Genomic DNA, 23,855 nt, shown 5'->3' with positions numbered 1-23,855 from the left:
GCTGGGCCTGTGTTGAACTGAGCTGAGGCTTTGACATGCCTGATGAGACCCACGACGGCTGATTTTCTTTGCTAGACTGAAGCACTGAGCCTGGGATAATAATGTAATAGCTGACTTCCAGAACTCAAGTTATTAATGCTCAGGCAGAAGCCAGGCTGAGATAGTGTCCATCAGTATGCAATGCACTACAAATTTCATGTGTTTTTATCCTTTGAATCAGAATTAATATTTGGTTTATGTCATAGTTCTCTGTATGTGCTTAATCAATCTATTGTAACCCTGCTATTGTGTATTCAGCTCTATTAATCCGTCAGGATCCATTTATGGTCTAGAATTTTTTTTCTGATGTCCCAGTTAAATGCACACAATGCAATTTACTTAAAACATTTCTGTGAAAGGGGATGTAGTTGGGCTGTGATTGACACAATGAGTAGTTTTTGTTGCAACATCTTAACTTGCGAGTCAGTTTCACATGTCACTATGTCCGAGTAACTTCATTCAAATCATTTTACATGGCACCGGTAAAGCCACATACTACTCCATCTTCAGTGGAAGCCATGAAGAAATACTACTCAGTTTGCAACCACATCATCATATTTGTGCATAAAAGTGTCATGAAAGTGTCACAGTTGTGTTTTGCGCTTGGAGCAAACAAATAGGATGACACCAAGGAGGAAGGGTTCAGGATATTGGCCTTTGCTTGCTAGACTAATATCTTGCTTATCCATGAGCTGTTGCTAGCACTTCACTCACCGTGGATTTCAGTGCATGTGTGGATACATATGTTTGTGTGTGTGTTTGCTGTACCTTGTCGGGATGAGGAAGAGAGAAGTCTTATCTCACTAAGGCAATGTTTCTTCAGCCTCAGACAGGCAGAGGATTGGAGGATTAAGGTGCATTGATTTCTCCAACCCCTAGGACATAGATTGAAATGTGAGCTCTGGGTCAGACCTCTGTTAGAAGTGTTCCAGTTGGCCCCATCATCCTATCCATCCCCTACCTCTTAATACTCACTTTCCCAGTCCTGTTTTTCCTCGTAGCCACATTTCCAATAGTAAAATGTGTCTGCTTTGCCCTGATAGCTCAGCTTGTTTGCTCCCCTACTGCTCAAGGTAGTCCTCTGATAGTAAACACTCACAAGCCATAATTCTTCTGTTTGTCTGGTGTGGTAATAAGGAATACAATTTATATTGCAGAGGTGAGAATGAGAACCCTTCTTATTGTTATTTGGGTATTGAGTTTGAATTGGTTAATTTTCTCAACAATATAAGATAATTTGCATTAAGTATGGAAATATGCAGTACCAGTCAAAAGTTTAGACACGTTTTCTCATTCAAGTTAAGGAAACCTGTGACTGTAACTGTAACTTATACTGTATGTAACTGACTGTCTTTACCTTGTCTCTTCCATAGGAGATCACCAGCCTTCTGCCCTTCTCCAAAATCTCCCTAGATGACTTTTCCGACAACATAGAGATAAGCAACGACCTCAACGCGTATGTACAGTACCGTATCAATGGCAGCAAGGATATCATGAACAATATTAGCCTGAATGGCAAGGCTGACCCAATGACAGTTGGCAAGCTCAGTAGCCACCTTATCTCGCGCAGCCAGGGTTCCTACCTGTATCTTAAGCTCACCCTGGATCTGTTTGAGAGAGGTCACCTGGTGATCAAGAGTGCCAGCTACAAAGTTGTGCCTGTCTCACTGGCTGAGCTCTACCAGTTACAGTGCAACATGAAGTTCATGACCAATTCAGCCTTTGAGCGCTCACTGCCCATCCTCAATGTGGCGCTTGCTTCACTGCACCCCATGACTGACGAACAGCTGTTCCAGGCCATTAACGCTGGCTTCATCAAAGGGGAGCTGCCATGGGAGGACTTCCAACAATGCATGGAGTTGCTCTCATGCTTCCTCATCAAACGGCGGGACAAGACACGCATGTTTTGCCACCCTTCATTCAGAGAGTGGCTTGTGTGGAGAGCCGATGGAGAGAGTACAGACTTCCTTTGTGATCCCAGGTCAGTCCTCTTATTCTTTTAGGCAAATGCAGTAACTCAGCATCTTTTCTTTTGGGCTACTATTACATGACAAGTCTGTAGCATTACAAGTCGACCCTAAATTATCTGTAGGAAAGTAAAAATTAAGCCATAATAATTACATGGTAGTAGTCAAATTTATTAAATTTAGAAGGCTTTTTATCAAAATATCCTTACAGTAATTTTGAGACTGTCTTGGAGCACTGCTTGAAATAAATGCACACCAGACAACACTCATGTTTGAGAAATGGTAATGTGGTTCGTCCATGAAGTTTTTACCTATGAATTACTTATGAATATGTGAATCATGGCCAAAGTAGGACTTTGTGAAAGAGTAAGTAGAATGTTTTGATCAATTAGTGCAGCATAACAAACATTTGAGTTGGGGAGGAAATTTAGTTTGAGATGAAGTATTAATTTCAATCGTAAATGTCAACATATCTGTTTGGATAACGTCGCTAATGTACTGGATTGCAACTTTTTAAATTTGTAAGTAGCAATTCACAAGGACACTAATGACAAACAGAGAATCCCTGCAGCAGACAGAACAGCTGAGTTTCCATTGAAAAGTCTAATCTAAAGCTAAAGCTAATAAGTAATCTTCTTTAGTCCGGAGCTCTGGCTGTTGGTAGCAATACAGTGGGTGCCACCCTAATTTAAAATAGCTGGATGTTTAAATGAAATGGCATTATTATATAAAAGTCACGTTACCCGTGTGTATTCCTATGGACCGTTAAATCAGTCAGGAAACAGACAAATATTATTAAACAGTTGAAAACTAAGAATATCTTTTTTTTTAATTTGGTAAAAATGTGTGCCTAAACATTTTACATAATGTATATAGCCGTGTGGTACTACTTTGTATTCCACTTGAGTTTCCAAAAAAAGACTTTAGTGTGTAGAAAATGATCTTTGTTTTCTGCCATGCCCTTCTTGCCCTGTGAGGCAGGCTCATCTGCTTTTGTAGTGCTACCTTATTGTAATTCTGTAGCCCCCTTGCCCACATTAGAGACAGTTATTCACGCTTAATAAACTGGATGATGTCACATTGGCATGCTTTTTTCCCTCCCTGTTACTTCTCAGTATCACCTCTGCCCACAAAGTGGTGTCTCTAAATGGACCAGAGCTGAGCTTCATATTCTGGTCATTCACAGCCTTCCAACTCCGTCATTAAAAAACAAAGGCTCAGAATCTGGCACAGGGAATTCACACAAAAGCTTACTGCACTGCCTCTCTTTTTGTTGCAGGGCACGAATAGGGACCAGATCAAAGTGATTTGCATCATGCATGTCCTTTTCATGAAGTTTTGCATTAATTAATGGCAGAGTGTTTGAGTGAAAAGGAAAGGAGAACCCATGGGCTTTACTCTTTTTCCCATCTGCATTTACTTCAAACTCACAACAGGACATAACAAAATAGTTCTCCATGACAATGCCAAGGTGCTCTTCATGAAAATGAGTGGTCTAATTTTAAGTGAGGAAAAAGAACACACAATTCATCAGATTTACATATAGCAAAAAAATACCATCCAAAGTTTATCCTGAAGCAGAAGACGTGATGACGCTATATTGCAATAACTTTATTATATAACATTACGTTTTCAACAACAAAAGGGACAATGTATGTCTCCTGATGTTTTGCTGTAATTATATTTGTTACTTATTGTCTTTTACAGCTGAGTGTCCGTTTTTGTTGTTTCCTCACCCAGGACTGGCCATGCTCTTATGGCTTTCATGCTTTCCCGCCAAGAGGGGAAACTGAATCGTCAGCAGACCATGGAGCTGGGGCACCACATCCTCAAAGCACACATCTTCAAGGTACAGCTATGGAAGCTAGACAAGCTTTCTACATTCATCATTGATTGAAATCTATTTTTTCTAGAAAATTAATGTTTTTTTCTGTATTGTGGGACTATAAAATAATTCATCAGATGAGAATCCATAGGAAGTGAAGACAGCTTGTTCAACTTAGGTTCATTGACTTTGTGTGTGTGTGTGTGTGTGCGTGCAGGGCCTCAGTAAGAGAACAGGTGTGTCATCCAGTGTGCTGCAGGCTTTGTGGATTAGCTGTAGTGCCGATGGCCTTTCTGCCGCCTTGGCCTCCCTGAGGAATCTCTACACACCCAACGTTAAGGTAAAGATCTTCTCCAGCTCTTGTATGTCAGTTAGACCTGATAGAATTAGCCCATTAGCTGATTAGATGACAAAATGGTAATTAATTGAGGATAATTGATGGCCGTCTCTTGTCTGCAAGGCCAAAAACAAATACTATAAACAAGCAGGCAAAAGTGTAAATTAGTACTCAAATATTTAGTCAGAGTGAGTTACATAACTTAAATGGATTATAAAAATGTAAAAGCTGAAAACCTTTCTTCTTCACCTCCAAATTTTCCTTATTACTTCCGCCAAGGAGGACATGTTTTCAGTTCCCGGTTTGTCTGTTTCTTTGTCTCTCGGCAGTATTACGCAAAAACTACTTGAATGAAACTTGGTGGAGGTGTATCACGGGCCAAGAAAGAACCTATTCAATTTTGGAATGGATTTATCGGCAGTGCAGATACACAAAAAGATTTTTTTTCTTCTTTTAACTAACATTTTGGCATTTCTGGTATTTTTTTTTTTTTAAATCTGTCCCATTTTCCTTGTTTATGTGATAATGATAAAAACATGTCTCAGTTTATTCAGGACAATGATAGATGTAGGGTGTATGCATATCTCATGTTAGCAATGAATATAGACTAGAACAAGTGGAAAGTGTGTGTCAGTGATGAAAGACAGTCAGTGTTATCTTAGTTGATTAAAAACGGTTGAATGCCAACCGCTTATTTAAACACAAGAAGAAAAGAAAAGAAGGATACAGATACATTCAGTTTGCATTTTTGGCCAACTGTAATATAATTTATATGTTGTAGCTTAATATTATTTCCCGATTAAAACAGGTCAGTTGCTTATTCCACACAGTTATTAGCCTTTTAAGCATTAGATATTTCTCAGGAATTCTTATTCTCACATAAGCAACACGGAAAATGAATAATGTTGGTAGGAAATTGAGAAACGTGAGAAGTTAAAATGCCTGCAGATGAATGGGACACAGAAAGTTATACAAGGATAAACGTTTGTTTTTACCATAAATATTAGGGGTGGCATGGTTAACAAAACCCTGGTATTGGGACCATTTCTGAGGAAAGCTAGGTGAGATTTTGATACAGCAAGAGGGAAGACATTTATGATGTCAACAAGCCTGTCATTCATTTGGCAAAAAAGGAGAATGTGTATTGCCATCTATAGGAACTTGTGTGGCTTTTTAGCACACAAAGATTGAAATATTACAGTATCAATTGAAATAACTTGCATTTATCAAACTGCCAACTTCAGTGTAGCGCTTACAAAAGTTGTATCCTTTAAAAGAAAAAGAGATGAACTCTTAAAGCTCCGTCTTTTAAATAATTCAGAATACGTTGAACATAAAAGTTGTGATTTTTGTTTCTATAGTTCTTTAAGAATAAAAAGGAAACTTGTTTTGGGGAAAAAATAAAAATTACACTTGGCTGTGTTTTTCTACTAACCTTACAAAAAAGGCTCTGGATGCTGCAAATGCTGTTATAATAGGAAAATGGCTGGTGGATTTAAGACAAAAAACAATTTATTGAATGAATTGAATTTGAACATGTCTGTCGTATCGATGGCTTGTTGATCTTTACATTGTTAGTTAATTCCCTAACGTGGACTGGGACACACATTCATACAGTTTGATAAAGGACTTATTGGACTTTAACTTATCATTGCACTTACAAAAACGCGCGTAGTTGTTCTCAATTTAGGTCATCCTGTACGTCTCATCTCTGCAAGCAAACCAAACAGTTTGGATGTTTTTTCATAAACTGTGCAACCCCTGATAAATATGTTTTTACTGTATACTTTATTCAGATATGCAGTTACAGTTTTGACTTCTTGGATAGTCTAATAATGATTTGTTGCTTCTGGAGCCCCTTCTAGTTTGGTTTTGAGGGGGAGAAAATCATTGGCCTTTCCTAGATTAGGTCACAATGATGTATTCTGGTTTGAAGTGAAATTATCCCACATATTTTCTCTGCGGTTTAATGGTATTCCATCAATTGTTGTCATCCTCATTGTCTATTTGCACGTTATTGTGTGAAAGTTTAACATCACTCAAAGTGACATTTACAGAATGACCTTGTTCTGTCCTCTGGGAAAAACAGAGAACTGCTGTTCATTTATTCCAGATTGGATACAACACAAAGCACACAGTTTAATTTCCTTTTGTCGGATACTCATTCCTCTCCGTTCTGTTTGACTAAGCATTTAATATTGATTCCCTCATCACGGAAGAGAATAACACACTTAATAGGTGCATTCAGTAGAATGTGACCACTTAATTTTGTGTCTGACCTTTGCTTGGTGAAAAATAGCTGAAGCAATAAGAGCTTTTGCATTAAAATGGGCTACAAGTGGAAAATCTGTAATGAAAAATGTATCTTAGTCTGAGATCTAGATTCTGCTGCTGTTTGAATTAGTTATTGCCCATGGTATTCACAAATCCTTGAAAGTCATACATTGGTAAAAAATTAGCTTAGAAAGTTGCTTAATCCCCTGTTATGTTGCACCTCCATTATAACAAACTCCTGCCATGTACTTTATTTAAAATGTTAGTCAAGATCAAATTTTTTTCTTAAGATACCTTGAATCCATTTGTGTAATGTTGTAATTAGTGTAGAGACCATGTTTTATCTACCTTTTGATGGTGGAAATCTTAGGAGAAAAAAAGATTGCATGAAAAATTCAGTAGATATTTTTCTTCATATACGTATTTTTAGAATGCATCTATAATTTTGTCATCCTGATTTTGCATATTTAATTTTGCTATTTGGGTTGATTTTGTACACATCTGTTGCATCTTTGTCTGTCCTGGAGAGGGGATCCATCCTCTGTTGCTCTTTTAGAGGTTTTCTTTTTTTGGTTTTTGGTAGTTTTTCCTTATTGGCGTCTAAGGATAGAGGCTGTTGTATGCTGTACAGATTGTAAATCTCCTTGAGGCAAATTCATTTTAAATTATTAGGAGTGATTATAGGATTGTATGCATAAACTTGACTTGACATGACGTGGTTGAATACATATTTCCTCATTCAGGCAATTACATTCATCTTTAAAAGTAAACAATAACAGAGATAGTTTACACAAGAGGGCTTATAAATGCAATAAAATTGAATTGTTTACAAATAATACAAGCGCACCGATAGTAACACTTTGATAACATTGTTCCAACACCAGCTGTCTGTGTTTGCATTTTTTTTGTACAATCAGGTGAGCCGCCTGCTGATGTTGGGTGGGGCAAACGTGAACTACCGTACAGAGGTCCTGAACAATGCGCCGGTGCTTTGCGTCCAGTGCCACCTCGGCCATCTGGAAATTGCTTCCCTGCTGCTTGAGTTCGGGGCCAGTGTAGATGTGGTGTCTGAAAATGGCATGAACCCCCTCTGCTTCTCAGCCGCTGCAGGACACTTGGGACTAGTTATGCTGCTCTGTAAGAGGGGGGGTAAGGTAAGGAGCCCACATTTTTAACCCTCTAGTGTCATAAATAAAGATGAGTTAGAAATATCTTTAGGCCAATGTAATGGCCGTCTACACACACTTTGCTCAGCTGCATTGATGCAGTACCTGACTCCAAGCTATTTAAACATACAATACATGTACCCCAGGTGTTGGGCATTGATTAATATCTTTATTTTGAACATGTAAATAAAATAAAACATCAAAAAGAATAGTAATAAAAACAATTAAACAACAAAATAAAACTCCATTATTTCCAGTACTCTATTTACACATGCAAACAGGAGTAGAAACAAGTAAAAGTTATGTACTCCTACCCCTTTCTATGCTATTAAATAAATTAATATATTTCTTGTGTTTTGGTGCAACAAAACTAACCATGTTGTATTCCCACCAGGTTAATCATGTAGATAAGAGTGGTCAGTGTGCACTGGTCCATGCCGCTCTCCGAGGACACCCAGAGATTATCCAGTACCTGCTGGAGCTGGAATGGAGTGCTGAGGGGCAGCAGCAGGACTGCGCTCTGAAGAACAAAGCTCTTCAGCAGGCTTTAATAGCAGCCTCCAGCATGGGTCATACACAGGTCTGACTGACACACATGCACATATTTTAATTTACACACAATCAACCCTCACCAGTCCCCCAAAACATGAAAACAAATGAATGAACCTTCTACATTGAATTTCAAAAAGCAGAGGGAACTATAGATACAGTCTGGGCACATCTTGTTCTCTGTGATGATACAAGTTCCAAGTGTTATTCAGCCTTGTATGTCTGAAAGCAGGATTCAGGGATTGATCACAGTGCTGTGCCTTTGGCTGCCCAGGTATGATGCAGGCTCAAGGTTTATTTTGGCTTCCTCATTAGTTGGAATGTGATCCCAAGGCCCAACTCAGAATAACAGAACTGGGCCAAGCTAAGCTGTCAACCCACATGTAAAAGAAGACCCCGTTAAAGTCGAACTACTAATCACATGACTTCACACAGTGCTTTAGAGACAAGTGGTTCTCTGGTCTGCTGTGTTAAATTTATAAGTTTTTTTCAGGTAGTGTTATCTCTTTTCTTTGCTATTCTGCTACAAAATTAGCATATCATATAACCTCTTGAAGGTTTATTTGATATCTTATGCTGACACTGTATGCCATTAATCTAAGTTTATTTTTTGGCAGGTTGTGAGAGGCTTGCTGGTGTTGAATAATGAGCATGCTGTGCAAATTGATAGCCACGACACTCTGTGGGGAGAAACAGGTATGTTTTCATTAATCTTTTTGCATTATGTGGCTCCCTTGTATCATCGCCTGTTGTTTTAGCATTCTGGACCTTGCTGCTGCAATTGCATGCTGCAGTGGAAGGTCTTGGATCTCTCTTCTGCACAGTAATGCTTTCTATTTGATGTAGAGGTCACTCATCTCAAATGTGTGTGCTTTCTGGTAAAATCATTGCTTATTGTGGCTCATGTGGGTTTCTACTTAGTTTAGTCAACACAGCATTTCCTTTGAACAATGATTTACCAACATGCCGCTGGATTTCAGCTACAGTATCCCCCTTGGGCTTGATGTTAAGATCCTGCCAACAGTTTGGACATGTTGATGTTACTCCAACATCTGTTGTATACATTGCATTTAGGTATACCAGGGATATTGCTGTAGAATTGCATAAAGATTATAATTCACTTTTTTCTGCGAAAGATGTCTGTGGCGACTGGTAAGTTAGTCTGCCTTTTTAAAGGTGAGTAATGGGGCGCTGTTGAGCAATGGAGGAGTGAGACGTGTTTTGCATAGCTCCGGTAACTTTTCCTTTATTAATACACTAAACACCTGTATATCCTGCTAAAAGTGCCTCGGAGTGATATAAGAAGATATAAGCAAGTGGGAATTTTAACCTAAAAGAAGAGAACTATGTCAAAAAAGGGGAAATCCAAAAAGAACGACCAACAAGAAGTAGGCCTCGACCAACCCTCGGACTTAACTGAGGTAATGGAGACCGGCAACCTGAGTGAGGAGGCGGACCCACCCAACCGAGCTGTATTGGCCGCTATTTCTGCACTGCGTAATGAAATTACCCAGATTAAAGATGACATATGCGCCACAATTGATGTCCGTCTACAGACGGTGTACACCGTGCTGAGAGGCGAATTGGCTACAACTAAAGAAGAACTGCAGACTTCCATTTTGGCCCTGGAAAAAACCGCGACCTCACATGCTAACACTATAGGAGAGTTAGAGAAGTCTGCTTCACACCAGTCGGACGATGTCACTGCGCTTCAACGTCAAGTCACTCGCCTGAGCTCTGAAGTGGAAAAACTAACTGGGAAATGCGAAGACCTAGAGGGGCGCTCGAGGAGACATAATATCCGGATCATCGGAGTACCCGAGGGGACCGAGGGGCCCAAGCCAAGAGACTTTATTGCCGGCCTGCTGCAAGAGATACTATCCCTGGGTGAGAAGCCTCTCATTGATAGAGCGCACCGGACCCTCCGAAGGCGACCCGAACCTCATGAGCCACCCAGACCCTTCGTTTTGAGACTACACTACTTTCACACATTGGAGGACATCCTACGTAAGGCTGCAGCGGCAAAACAGCTCTACCACGGTGGTAAAAGGATCCAAATCTTTCCGGATTACCCGCCTGCCGTGGCTAGAAAGAGAGCGTTATTCAATCGCACCAGGGAGCTGCTTCGCGGCAGACCCGGGGTCAGGTACGGCCTCCTCTATCCTGCCAGACTCCTAATAACCCACAATGACACACAGATATCATTCATAGATGCCGAAAAAGCGGAGAAATATGCTGAACGCCTTTTGACACCAGGCTCGACTGAAATAAGACAGGAGGACGCTTAAACTGATGCATTCACCGCTGATGCGTTGACTTCTGATATCCAGTGTGGTGGCTATGTACTGGTGCTTACTAGTTAGCCTTTGTGGCTAGCGCTAGCACAACACTAGAAGTCACCTATCCGCGTGAGTTAAATGCTCATACACACGCACAGCTAATGCATCACCATGTGTCTATTAAACCACCATTATCATTCGATGAATAACTGGACAATTCTTAGTCCTCCCTCATAGACTATGGATGGTACTGTTACCGTTTTTCTTATACATTTCTTACTTTTTCCGTTCAATATATCTAGGGCCCACGCAATTGTTCACCTTGTTCTCTTAAAGTGTGGAAATGGCTCACTGTTATTGAAAACTATTCAATGTAATGACACCTATTTTTGTTGTGGATGTATATGAGGTCAGTTCCTGGGTTGGAGTTACAACTCAGTTAAGTTTATAATCGTACATATTTAAACTATTTTCTCTTTTTGTTATATAGCAGGTGTGAATCCCTATTTTTGGGAAAATCTGACTGCAGTTTTCCCTCTTGCTATAGATAATGTGTGTAGCTATGTATGTTTGTGCCCATGGATATTACATTATTACGGCACTTCAACTAATCATATTTTCTTCTCTTCACTAAACTACCTAAACGTTTTGTGTACGTTACCAAGCTATGGGATCACAGATAGGAGTTAGCATCAGGCCACCAGAAGGTGTGGGGAAGTAACTTAAGTTACTGGTTCAGTTGTACTTACTTCCTTAAGAAGGCTCGCGCCACATTCACTTTGAACTGGCAAGAGCAGCTTTGTTTTCATTTTTTACTTTGGGGTTTGGGCTGACCTTGATAATGGTTGTGGGGCAGACTGGGGTAGAATGGTGGGGAGGGATAGGAAGACCACTCACTCAAATCCTACACGTTGACAACCGCACTGCCATGGATACTGTACCGATCATAGATCCCTGATGTATGATAGGTTAAATAATGACAGCGGAGGGACAAAGGGTCTTACATTCTCCAGCTGGAATGTACGCGGAGTAAACAATCCAGTCAAAAGGGGTAAAGTTCTGGCACATCTAAAGTCTCTGACCTCGGACATTATGTTTTTACAGGAAACTCACTTGAAAAGTAGCTCGCACGGCAGGTTAAAAGCAAATTGGATAGGGGAAGTTTACCACTCAAACTTTTCATCCAAAGCAAGAGGTGCAGCCATTATACTGAGAAAAGGTGTGCCCTTTTTACAAAAGAAAACAATCACTGACAAAGAGGGCCGCTATATTATAGTGACTGGTGAAATCCATAACATTTCCCTTACTTTAGTAAATATATATGCTCCCAACATAGACAATCCCATTTTCTTTCAGAAGGTTTTTTCACTGATACCAGAGATCTCACAAACACATTTGACAATAGGGGGCGACTTTAACACTGTCCTCGACACATATCTTGATAGGTCCTCTACGAAGAGACTCGCAAGAAACGCCTCTAGTGAATTTTTAAATATGTTCATTAATAACACAAATGTTCTGGATATATGGAGGTCAATGAACCCTTCAGGTAGGGACTATTCATTTTATTCACCTGTGCACAACTCCTACAGTAGGATAGACTACTTCCTGGTGGACGCCAGACTTGCACCGTCCACATTGAATGCGAAATATCACAGCATTGTGATTTCAGACCACAGCCCACTCACCTTCTCATTGTGTTTAGATCATGTAGATAAGCCACACACCCATTGGAAACTGAACTCGCACTTACTCACTGAAAATAAGTTCTGCGACTATTTAAAAGACCAGATTTCTTTATATTTCGAAATAAACGACAACTCTGATACCTCTCCCTCCATCCTCTGGGAAGCATTCAAGGCTTACATAAGAGGCTGTATCATATCGTTCGAGGCCTCTAAGCGAAAAGTAAATAAGACTAAACTGAAAGAACTAGAAGACCAAATTAAATTACTTGACATAGAAAATGCACAGTCCCCCTCGATTATGTTGCACAGGAAAATAGCAACACTTAAGTATGAATACAATAAAATTATCTCTGCTAAACTAAGTAAAGCATTTCTCCATACTAGGCAAAAATATTTTGAATTTGGTGACAAACCACACAAGCTGCTAGCTAGACAACTCAGGAAAATAGAAAACGACAGAACGATACACAAGATAAAAGCCCGCAATAATGCAATACTTACAAAGCCTAAAGATATCAATGACAGATTTCTTGAATTTTATACTGATCTGTATACTTCAAAGACCACTTCAGACTCTGTAACTATTAATGCATTTTTAGACAGATGTGAGCTTCCCAGACTGAGTGAGGATGACTGTGTTTCTTTGAATTCTGACCTCACAATTGCAGAGGTTCGAGGTGCCATTGCCTCCCTAAAGAGTAATAAGACACCCGGTCCTGATGGACTTCCAGGGGAATTATACAAAACATTCAGTGAAAATCTATCTCCTTATCTGTTGAAAGTATATGAACACGCCCAGATACAAGGTAATCTACCCCCCACCTTAACTGAGGCTGTGATCACATTAATTCACAAAAAAGGGAAGGACCCACAGGAAGTAGGCGCTTACCGTCCTATCTCCCTCCTTAATGCCGATGGGAAGTTGTTTGCTAAGATACTGGCTAACAGACTGAATCCTCTATTGGAAAAGCTAGTTCATGTGGACCAGACAGGTTTTATACCAAATAGGAGTGCTACTTTCAATCTTAGACGTCTTTTCAATGTTATATATACAAAGAGAGGTCCACCTACTGATTTTGTCATACTTGCACTTGACGCTGAGAAAGCATTTGACCAGATTGAGTGGTGCTACTTATTTGAAGTTCTTAATAGGTTCAATTTTGGAAGTAAATTCTTGTCACTTATTAAACTCATTTACAGGAATCCCATGGCTCAAATCCTAACAAACCGGACAATATCCTCCCCGTTTAGCCTAAACAGAGGGACAAGACAGGGTTGCCCGCTATCCCCTTTAATCTTTGCACTGGCTATTGAACCTCTAGCCCAAAATATCAGATTAGAACCCCAGATCTATGGTTATTCCACCAAAGACACCAATAATAAGATATCATTGTACGCAGATGATATCTTGTTATATATAACACAGCCTGAAGTTACTATCCCAAATCTTCTTGAAAAAATCAACCTGTTTGGGACCTTTTCGGGTTATCGGATCAATTGGACTAAAAGCGTTTTAATGCCAGTCTATATGAATGACCTAGCACACCTGGACCACTTCCCATTTAAGGTTTCCCACGAAAAATTTACCTATTTGGGGATTGAAGTGACAAAGCAGTACTCCTCTCTGTTTCAAGCAAATTTCCCCCCTCTAATAGAGCGATTGCGGACTAGGATTTCATTCTGGGACACACTCCCAATTTCTTTAATTGGAAGAATTAATGCTATAAAGATGGTTTTCCTCCCGCAATTGTTATATCTTTTTCAAAACATCCCGATGTTTCTAAAAAAATCCTTTTTTAAACAACTAGATTCTCTAATAGTTCCTTTTCTGTGGGGACAAAGGGCTCACAGAATTGGCAAAAAACATCTCTGTAGACCGAAGCCAAAGGGGGGATTGGCACTCCCAGACTTTTTGCTATACTACTGGGCCTCAGCAATCAAGATGTCCACCTTTTGGTTGGACACATCAATACCAATGTCTGACTGGCTACTACTGGAGCGGGAAGACTGCCACCCGTATTCTATGGCCGCGGTCCTACTAGCTCCGGTCGCGATTAAAAAAAAAACTGTATAATAACAATCCCATCATACATAGCATGATCCGTACCTGGAAGCAAATCAGGACCTCCTTTAATCTTAAACCGTTCTCTCTTCTATTACCCATCGCTAGAAACCCCACATTTGCCCCTTCCAGCTTGGATGGAGCCTTCTCTACATGGAGTGAGAAGGGTGTCCATTGTGTTGGGGACTTATACGTGGGAGGCGTCTTTGCTTCATTCACACAATTACAGAGGAAGTATGAGCTGGGGAATAATGACTTCTTTCGTTACCTACAAATTAGGGACTACGTTCGGAAACACTTGAGTGATTTTGAGACGGAATCACAATCTAGAATAGAGGACTGCCTGAAATTTTTCCCTTACGAGAGTAAAATCATATCCCGCATTTATGACAATCTCTTATTAATAAGCTCCCCATCAACTGAAAATTATAAGCATAAATGGGAAGAGGAACTTGGTGAACCTATTCCAGATGATTTATGGAAGGAAAGTCTTGAAAAAATACACAATTGTTCAGATAACGCAAGACATTGTCTTATCCAATTTAAAATCATACATAGGCTTCATTACTCGAAGGAAAAACTACATACCATATACCCAGAGGTGTCACCTATGTGTGATAAATGCCACTCTTCCGTAGCAACCACTTCTCCATAGTTTTGCTTTGTGCCCAAGGATCCAACCATTCTGGATTGATATATGTAGCATTATGTCTGAGGTCATAATATTTCAATCCAACCTGAGCCCTGTTTATCATTCTTGGAATATCGGAGACCTTCAGGACACTGACCGTGGCACAGCAGTGCTTTCTCTCATACTGTCTTATAATTGCAAAGAGATTAATCCTACTCTTGTGGAAGAGCACAGCTGTGCCTACCTCCAAGATGTGGTTGGACGATTTAACTAATACTCTTCATTTAGAAAGAATAAGGTACACGCCTAAAGACAGGCTCAACTTATTTAATAAAACATGGAAACCACTTATATCATACCTGAAAACCACAAACCTAGTACAACAATCTGCATCCTAGCACACTATGACAGTTGTATTGGTCTTAGAGTGATGGTCTAGTGGTCTAGTGAGGGAGGGTGGTGATACACGGGTGGGGTTAGATAGGGCGGGTAGGGGGTTGGGATAGTGGGAGGGATCGTGGTCAGCCTGGTGATATTCTTTTTTCTCTGTTTTGTTTTGTACTGTTACTTCGTTTGCTTTGTCCTGTTTTACTGTTTGTTTTTTCTTTTTTACCTTAAAAAAAAAAAAAAGATTCAGAATGTATAGTCAAATTGTATGGTGATTCAAATTCTTCAATAAAAAGATGTTAACAAAAGGTGAGTAATGACAGAAAGTAAGAGGCAGAGTTTGCCATCGGTAGGGATGTTGTGGAAGAATGAAAAGTCCAGGGAACAATATGAAGTCTAAAAGCAAGAAGTGGCTGCCAGGTGTAAAACTGGCTAGAAAAGGCATCATGATTTTTAAGCTATTGCAGAAGTGATGTGGTGATGAATGTACTGTATGTAGTTGTACATTATGTCAATATCACTGCGCACACCAAGAAGTGGTCATAAGAACAATTATTCACACATGCTGTTTTGTGGTTACCAGTTTGCATGTTAGTTAGTACTGTATGTCTGATACCTTATGTACGTTTTAGACATATGCACTGTTAGAGCTGCAGTAGTTGTACTTAGGAATGTTTTGAAATGTTGGACACATTTAAAATGTTGGTAAAACTTTAGTGATCCAGAGCTATAAATGTTCAAATCACACCCCTTCTTCTTTGACAACAGTGCTTGATGCTTTTTTGTGCACAATCACACTAGAATAGATTAAAAAAATGAGAATTTTAATAGTAGTCTTTTTGTGTCTGTCTGTCGCAGTTGTAAGCAGCATTTAGCAGTAAAAGTTGGGTGCTACAGGAATGTAGGTCAGCCCATTAGTGGAGAGGCCGTCCACAGTTTGGCTAACTGGTGCTTGTGCCCTGCTAAATGGCTGCAGGACTTCAGACCTTATTACAGTCCTGGGACAAAGAGTTGTCCCTCTGAAATATTCCTTTGTGGAACTGCTGCCCTGTTTCCACTGATAGGACTGGAATGTGTGTTCTGGTACAATTAAAACACCTGCCTGCTCGTTGTTGAAAACAATACATATATTGTCCAAAGACATTATATTTGTCCAAAGATTTAAGTTGCATTATAAAACTTGATATTTAACCTGAACGTGACTATTGCTGTGAATAATAGTAATCATACTCTCATGAACATTGGAGCTGCTGCAGTATTTACCTGTCAGCTCTGTTTACAAAGTGGATGTTATATCACAGCCAGCACCCTCTTGGCATGCCTTCTGAAGTAATGAAGTATTTCATCACAGGTAGCAATAGAAAAAAAAATAACACCACTGATCTGAAACAAAGTGACTCCAAATCCTTGGCATGACAGCATATTCAAATAATTTTTGCACTCATTTAAATCGAGATCCAAGCTCATCTGCATTCAGGGCAAACACAGTTATGACTAGAATTTTTGTAGTTTGTCCTCTGGATCATGCTTGAAATAAAGCTGCAATTTCTGCAGACGTAAAATTAATATTTAGTGGTGTATTAAATGTAAAGATGCAGCATTGTAGAGGAGTTCACTACAGACAGTAAAAATCACTGCTCATGTTGGCTGGATGCAAACAACGGAAATGATTAGCGCTGAGCGATATATTAAATCTTACTTTAACCTAAAATCCCTTTCCTACCATTCAGCATGCAGATTAAATAATCCAATCTGGTAGCAACCGCCGCTGTGATACAGAGAATGCCAAAACCAACAAAGTTCCTACAATATCCCCTTAAAAACTGCCATTCATCTTTATCTCCCAAACAATTCTCTGATAAGACCCTGTGAAGAAGCAATTTATATTTAAAAGGCAATGTATATTACATCTATATGCAAATTGAATTGCACATACAGTATGTGCAAGCTCCATCTTTAAAAATCCCCTCTAAGCATGCAAAGCTCTTTTTGGTTATGCAAAAAAGGTAATTCAGCTGCACAGAATCATTCTCCTTGTTGTGAGCACACAGCAGCAGGATTTGCTCAAGGCAGCAACGCCCAACAAATTATTGTGTTGCAGGAGTGTAATCTTCTGTAAATCATGTGTCATTTTACAATACATGTTGTTTTAATCTGTATTATGTACCGTTGAGTATAGCTTATCCCCTGGCAATTTGTTAGGCATCTTAAAAATTAATAAATATACACATCTTACGGCAAATAAAGTAGCCAGTGGATACTTCTGTGTTTATTATTCATGTCAGTTGTCATGGCAGTAATCAATTTAAATAACATTTATTTTTTAGTTATTAGTTAGAATGTAAAATAGTTTTGGCATTGAGCATTTATTGGTGGTCAGGGCTTTTCTGTGTTTCTAAGTTCATGCTGATGTAGCTTTCTTTCGAGTGGTCTAAGGTTCTGGATATTGGCTGCCCACTGCTCTAAATACTGTAGTTATAATGACTTAAATACAGGGGACAAATTCAGAATATGTGCAAGATATAATGCAATTGAGGTCCTTTCTGCTTTCTTATCTGCGTTTTGTAGAAATGATTCTTCATCCAAACTACCCTGCATGTAAACAGGAAGCTGAATTAATGTTCCCTTTATGAGCTGCAGGAAATTTAACTCATGTCTTGTCACTAATTTCTGTTTTTCAATGTGAAGCAGTTACATGTAAAAGAGAACTTTTCAAATAGAATTGAAATTCTAAAATAAAAAATTTTAATTGTTCACAGAGGTAAAGGCAAAGTATGCCCAAGTGCTCATCATAAATGCATTTCTTATGTAACAGCGCATCTGCCAAGTCCCCAGGCAAAGCAAACTTACCATTTTACAAATAATCAGTGTTGCCTTTGATAAATTGCCTGCAACCTTTTTGTAATTGACATTTCATCCATTATCGAAGCAAATTGAGTTATGTATTACTTTTACCCTGAGAAAAACAAACTATAATAATCCTCCCTCTTTTTTTGCTGTGTCTTGGGTTTCTCCAGCCTGGTAGTGAAGTGGTGTGGGGGTGGAGGATAAGGACATTATTTTGCATTTACTTTGTAAATCTGTTTTATCAGACAGTGTTTGCTCACTACAGTCATGGTAGCTTTAGTGGGTGGCAGTAGCTCAGTCCGTAGGGAGTTGGGTTGGGAACCGGAGGGTCACTGTTTCAAGTCCCCATATGGACCAAAAAGTACGGAGTCTGAATTGGTAGCTGGAGAGATGCCACTTCACCTCCTGGGCACTGCCAGGTGCTCTTGAGCAACCGCTCAGGGCGCTGGTTCGGCTGGCAGCCCACTCACTCTGACATCTCTCTATTAGTGCATGTACAGATCCTGTACAGCATGTGTATGTGATAACTAACAAAGTGGGGACACAGAGTGTAAATTGTAATTTGTGATAACTAACAAAGTGTGGACACAGAGTGTAAATTGTAATTTCCCCATTGGGGATCAATTAACAGATTAAAATTAAAGATGTGCTATAAGAGTAGGCAGAGTGGAGACAAAGCTGATGAATAGCTTAGATAATACAAGATAAAATAAGCAATGCTGAGATGCTCAAGTGTTAAGAAAAGTGTTTGTGAAAATACTGTTAATATAAGCATATGGGAATGGCACCAAGCATGGGGAACTTCTAAGAATAAAATGAGTTATATTAAAACAGGAGTCACTTTCAAACATCAACAAACTGCACAGCTGTTGATAGTTTGTTCAGTGTAACCCAGCATCATCACAGGTGCTGTTAATGTTGCTCCCTGTAGCCCTTAGTTGTAGGCTAAGTTTAGCCGCTCAGTCATTGTTCTTTACTGTGTGTGAGAGGATATCCATATTTTGAGCAGATGGAGGGTGGGGTTGTTTGGCTCTGATGACTGTTCATCCAGATGGATGATGTCAGTCAGATATGGAGGATCAGCGGCACCTTAAATCTCTTCGAGGTGAATGTGAGCTCAGAGCTGTTGTGATTCTAACGGTGGACCTTACTCTGTTTTGACAACCAGCGCGCATTTAAGACCGGCCCATCTGCTGCCGTACATCAGCAGCAGCTAATAAACTGTAAGCATTGAACATTTCAACAATAGGTCTTTGTTTTCTTCACAGATGCAAATACAAGCACAGATTATTTTTTCTTTTCCATAAATACGAATTAGACACCGTTAATTCCATTTAATCGTATTCTGAAAAAGACACAAAATAACTGTTTGTGACTTTGTTGTCTGATGTTTTGCCTGTTAATGCATAAAATGAATGGATTCTCATCTCTCTGTACAAGGCCCACGGAGCTTAAGGCAGGAATTTAATGAGTTTAAAAAGCATAACAAAATTGTCTGTTTTAACACTAAGTTAGCACCAAACAACCTGCTTTTCTCCACTTGTCTTTAAACAATATGAGAGATTCTGAGATTGCAAACACTATTTATATCTGAGCTTGGGTTACTAAAGAACAGAGGTGTTGCTCATACTCGGCACAAGTCTGTGTACTGACATGTTATGTTCACTAATGCTCTTGCTATACAGTATCCTCTCTGGCTTAGGGATGTTAAGTGGAATGGTTTAAATTCCACTCTTATCTCATCACTGTACTGTATTCTTACCTTAACTTGTTCCTCTGAATAAAGAAGTCAGGCCTACATCAATCCTAACATTTCCCCTTTCCTTCTCTCTTTAGCCTTGACGGCAGCAGCAGGCAGGGGGAAGATGGAAGTATGCAGCTTCCTGCTGGAGCAGGGGGCATTGGTGCAGCAGGTCAACCGGCGGGGGGTGTCTCCTCTATTCTGTGCTGTTAGACAGGGACACTGGCAGGTGAGACATGCTGAGTGGCTCTTTTGTGCCAGACAAACTATCCCTCTGTATCCACAGCAACCACACTGCTTTAAACTACAAGTCAAAAACTGCAACGTTGGGTGGCCTGATAGCTCAGTTGATAGAGCGGCTGTCCATATATAGAGGATTACTCGACGCAGTGGGCCCGGGTTCGACTTTGACCTGCGACCCTTTGCTGCATGTCATTCCCCCTGTCTCCCCCTTTTCATGTCATCAGCTGTCCTGTCAAAAATAAAGACTGAAAATAAAAATAACCTTTTGTAGTTACTCTAAATCTTTTAACCATGTGTGGTAATTGTTATCCAGTTTAGGTTTAATTACCTGCTCTTAGAGCTAGCTCTGGTGTAATTGTTTTCTGACACAGGGTCATGGTCCCTGCGTGATCTCTGTGCACCTGGATGTGTTTGATGTCTGTTCTGACTGTTCTTGTCCATTTCCTAGATTGCAGAGCAACTGTTGCAGCACGGTGCTGATATTAACATCAGTGACAAGCAGGGCAGGACCCTACTCATGGTGGCTGCCTGTGAGGGTCACCTGAGCACTGTAGAGTTTCTGCTTTCGAGAGGTGAGCATTCAGCCTCATTTACCAGGAAATTACAAGGCAGGGAATACTCATTAGCTGGATGTATTAGATTAGTGGAAGTTTGTTCATAAGAAGTGTTTATTGACCATTGTTTCAAAGGTGCATCTTTGACTTCGATGGACAAGGAGGGACTGACACCCCTGAGCTGGGCATGTTTAAAAGGACATAAGAACGTAGTGCAGTTTTTGGTGGAGAAAGGTGCGGCCATCGACCATACGGACAAAAACGGACGAACGCCGCTGGACCTCGCAGCATTCTATGGAGATGCAGAAATTGTAAGTGAAATAAGTTAAACACCCCGACGCCATCATTCATTTAGACTTAACTGAGAGCATCCCTTGGCCATTATTGAACACATTCCGTTCTGCATTAGGTCAGCACATGACTGTCAACAGCGTTTCAGTTTTTTAACTGTTTGTGCTCTCATGTAGGTCCAGTATTTGGTGGAGAGAGGAGCAGTGATAGAGCATGTGGACTACAGTGGGATGAGGCCTCTGGACCGGGCCATAGGCTGTCGGAACACGTCGGTGGTGGTGACTTTGCTGAAGAAAGGGGCCAAGCTGGGTAAGCATGATGCTTTTGTGTAAAAGCTACTGGTAATGTAGAGCATGTATGTAACTTGGTGTGCAAATACTCAGTGCTGTCTGTAAGTTGACCACCTAGTCAGCTGTTACTCCTGTGGTCTCTAGGAGCAGTCCGTGGTCTGCTGACTTCTTTCACGTCTCAATAAACACTGAGAGACTCAGTATTTTGTTCTGCCTCTATCTCAAGTTTGTTTCCGTCTTGCTCACTATCTCATGGTACTAAAAATAAGATTAGATTAATTTTGTGGAATGTTGTGGAAAAATCGATTCCACTCTTGTTTCTTTTTGTGTGTGTGTGTTGTGTTGTGTGGTGTGTGTGTGTGTGTGTGTGTGTGTGTGGTGTGTGGTGTGTGTGTGTGGTGTGTGTTGTGTGTGTGTGTGTGTGTGTGTGTGTGTTGTGTGTGTGTGTGTGTGTGTTGTTGTGTGTGTGTGTGTGTGTGTGTGTGCTTGGCTAATTTAAGAATGTGACTTATCACCTAAATGACATTCATAAAGCTATCTGGGTCTGCGGCTTATCTCTAGTACACTCTGCTGTCACAGAAAAAAAAAGTAATGGGCAGGAACCTTTACTTTAGTTTCTGTCAGCACAGTTCACATTGCATAGCCTACATTTGCTGCTGAAAACAAGGCCATTTCAAATTGAGCAAAACATAATTGTACATTATCACAATACACATTGGCAACTCTTGCTGTTGCATGACCTCTTTACTGTCTCTCTCTTAACTGCCTTCAAAGGCTACAGAACGTCACCTTACGATCGATCAGGTACAATCTTTAGGTAACCTTGTCTTGTACCAAATTCCAGAGAATACAGTGACCATCGGTTGGCACCAGGAAAAACATAACACGCCTCTTTCTACTTCTCTCTTTCCCCTCTATACCCACAGGGAACGCTGCTTGGGCTATGGCTACTTCCAAGCCTGATATCCTGATCATCCTCCTCCAGAAGCTGATGGAGGAGGGAAACCTACTTTACAAGGTAATGTGCAACTGGCAAAGAAATGTCTTACTGTCAATTGTAAAGAGCACTTTTCTGTCTGAATGTTTCATGTTCCTAAACTGCTTAGCTGTACTAAAAGAAACAAATATAGCCTAAGTTTTTATCAAATGATGTAATGTTTTCTATAATAGAAGTGAAAAAAGCACTGACAAGTTAGTTCAGCACAACAATGGCCCGATTACCATCCTTTTTCTAGCTCTGTTAAATGCAGAAAATGAATAGTGTATTTTTTGCACCACTTACCAAAATAGCAATGATCGATCCCTGAAATTTAAACAATTGAGTTTGTGGCAGAAAGACAAACCTGTCTACTGTTGTGTGTTGTGTGTGCACGTGCGTTATTTGTATGTGTGATTGATGGGAAGGTTTGAGCCAGAGCACAGCTATTGCGGGAGTATCTGGTGAATTCCTTTGCCTTCTTTCCCCCACATTTTTCTTCTGGTTCTGTCCTCTCTGCATGTTTGCCCTCCATGTGTCTTTCAGAAAGGGAAGATGAAGGAGGCAGCCCAGAGGTACCAGTACGCCCTGAGGAAGTTTCCTAGAGAAGGCTTTGGCGAGGACCTGAAGGCATTTAAAGACCTAAGGGTCTCTCTGTACCTTAATCTTTCCCGCTGTCGCAGAAAAACCAACGTAAGCCTCTCAAGGGACACTTTTCCTTTTGTTCCTCAGCAATTGCTGTATTTTTAGCATGATCCTTTAATGACTTTAAATAAGGCCTTTCACTCAGTTTTTGTCAGTGAGTAATGAATATGATGAGGCATCATTAAATGGATATTTAATGAGAGACTTTTTTTTCTGGTAAGTATCCCCAATTGTTTGAAATGTTTTGGACAAAAAGATAAGTCTGGGAGTCCAGCATGTGAAATAATTTGAGTATGTGTGGGCAGGGGTAGGTTTTTAGTGTTCAGATGGTAGCAGGGCAGAGTTGGGGAAAGAGCTACAAGCGCACTGGGCGATGCACTAATCTCCTCAAATCTTCTTGTGAAACAATCTCAGTTCCTGCATGTGCCAGCATGTCTGCCAGAGTTTAACTCTACCGGACAGTTTCCTGTTGTTTCCTGAGTTTTTACCCAATGATGAATTGAATGACTATTTGAGATGAACTTAAAAATGACAGTATAATGGTCATTTAAGCTGTTCTGTCTTTGAATTGCTGGATAATTTTTTCTGCAGAAAAGCACTTCATAAAAGTTTGTTTACATAAGTCTTAGTCATAAGTGTAGCAGGCAGACTTTCGTATGTAGCGAGCCAGCTGTTGATTACATGCTGCAAACTAAACGGGATCAGAGCAAAACTGGCATCATGAGGTTGTCGGTTTCTACAGCACCTGGGGTGCCTGCCAGTTATTTTATCACTTCACACAGGGATCATAATTGCTGGAGAGAGCCATTTAGTATGAAAATACTGTTATGTCCTTAACACAATAAATAAGATATAAGCGTGTATACTGTATATTTTAAAAATAATTTCAGTGATCGAAACTTAGCCACATGTGCTTGATTATCAACTGGTTAATTAATTTATTGATTCTGCTTCTTTTGTAGGATTTTGGGATGGCTGAGGAGTTTGCAACAAAAGCACTGGAGCTGAAACCCAAATCCTATGAGGCCTTCTATGCACGCGCAAGAGCTAAAAGAAGCAGCAGG

The 23,855-nt window shown here is 40.1% G+C and overlaps 1 protein-coding gene across 7 annotated transcripts in view; it reads left to right on the top strand.

Annotated features, from left to right (window-relative positions):
• Positions 1-23,855, top strand: part of LOC116698066 (protein TANC1) — a 119,016-nt gene that overhangs the window by 92,145 nt on the left and 3,016 nt on the right. For 4 of the 7 annotated variants that reach the window (XM_032529822.1, XM_032529819.1, XM_032529818.1 and 1 more), the window contains 14 exons: positions 1,413-2,020; positions 3,747-3,855; positions 4,049-4,171; positions 7,360-7,596; positions 8,003-8,188; positions 8,775-8,853; positions 19,888-20,021; positions 20,484-20,607; positions 20,725-20,900; positions 21,057-21,189; positions 21,945-21,974; positions 22,097-22,188; positions 22,693-22,839; positions 23,754-23,854. In XM_032529822.1, the coding sequence (XP_032385713.1) occupies positions 1,413-2,020; positions 3,747-3,855; positions 4,049-4,171; positions 7,360-7,596; positions 8,003-8,188; positions 8,775-8,853; positions 19,888-20,021; positions 20,484-20,607; positions 20,725-20,900; positions 21,057-21,189; positions 21,945-21,974; positions 22,097-22,188; positions 22,693-22,839; positions 23,754-23,854 (2,279 nt within the window). The remainder of the gene's footprint in view (positions 1-1,412; positions 2,021-3,746; positions 3,856-4,048; positions 4,172-7,359; positions 7,597-8,002; positions 8,189-8,774; positions 8,854-19,887; positions 20,022-20,483; positions 20,608-20,724; positions 20,901-21,056; positions 21,190-21,944; positions 21,975-22,096; positions 22,189-22,692; positions 22,840-23,753; position 23,855) is intronic. The other 3 variants (XM_032529824.1, XM_032529823.1, XM_032529820.1) reach the window with 1 other exon arrangement.

The sequence above is a fragment of the Etheostoma spectabile genome, chromosome 11 (assembly GCF_008692095.1).
Source record: "Etheostoma spectabile isolate EspeVRDwgs_2016 chromosome 11, UIUC_Espe_1.0, whole genome shotgun sequence".
NCBI classification, from domain to species: Eukaryota; Metazoa; Chordata; class Actinopteri; order Perciformes; family Percidae; genus Etheostoma; species Etheostoma spectabile.
The sequence above is the reverse complement of the archived record's forward strand: the minus strand, read 5'-3'. Positions and strand labels throughout refer to the sequence as shown.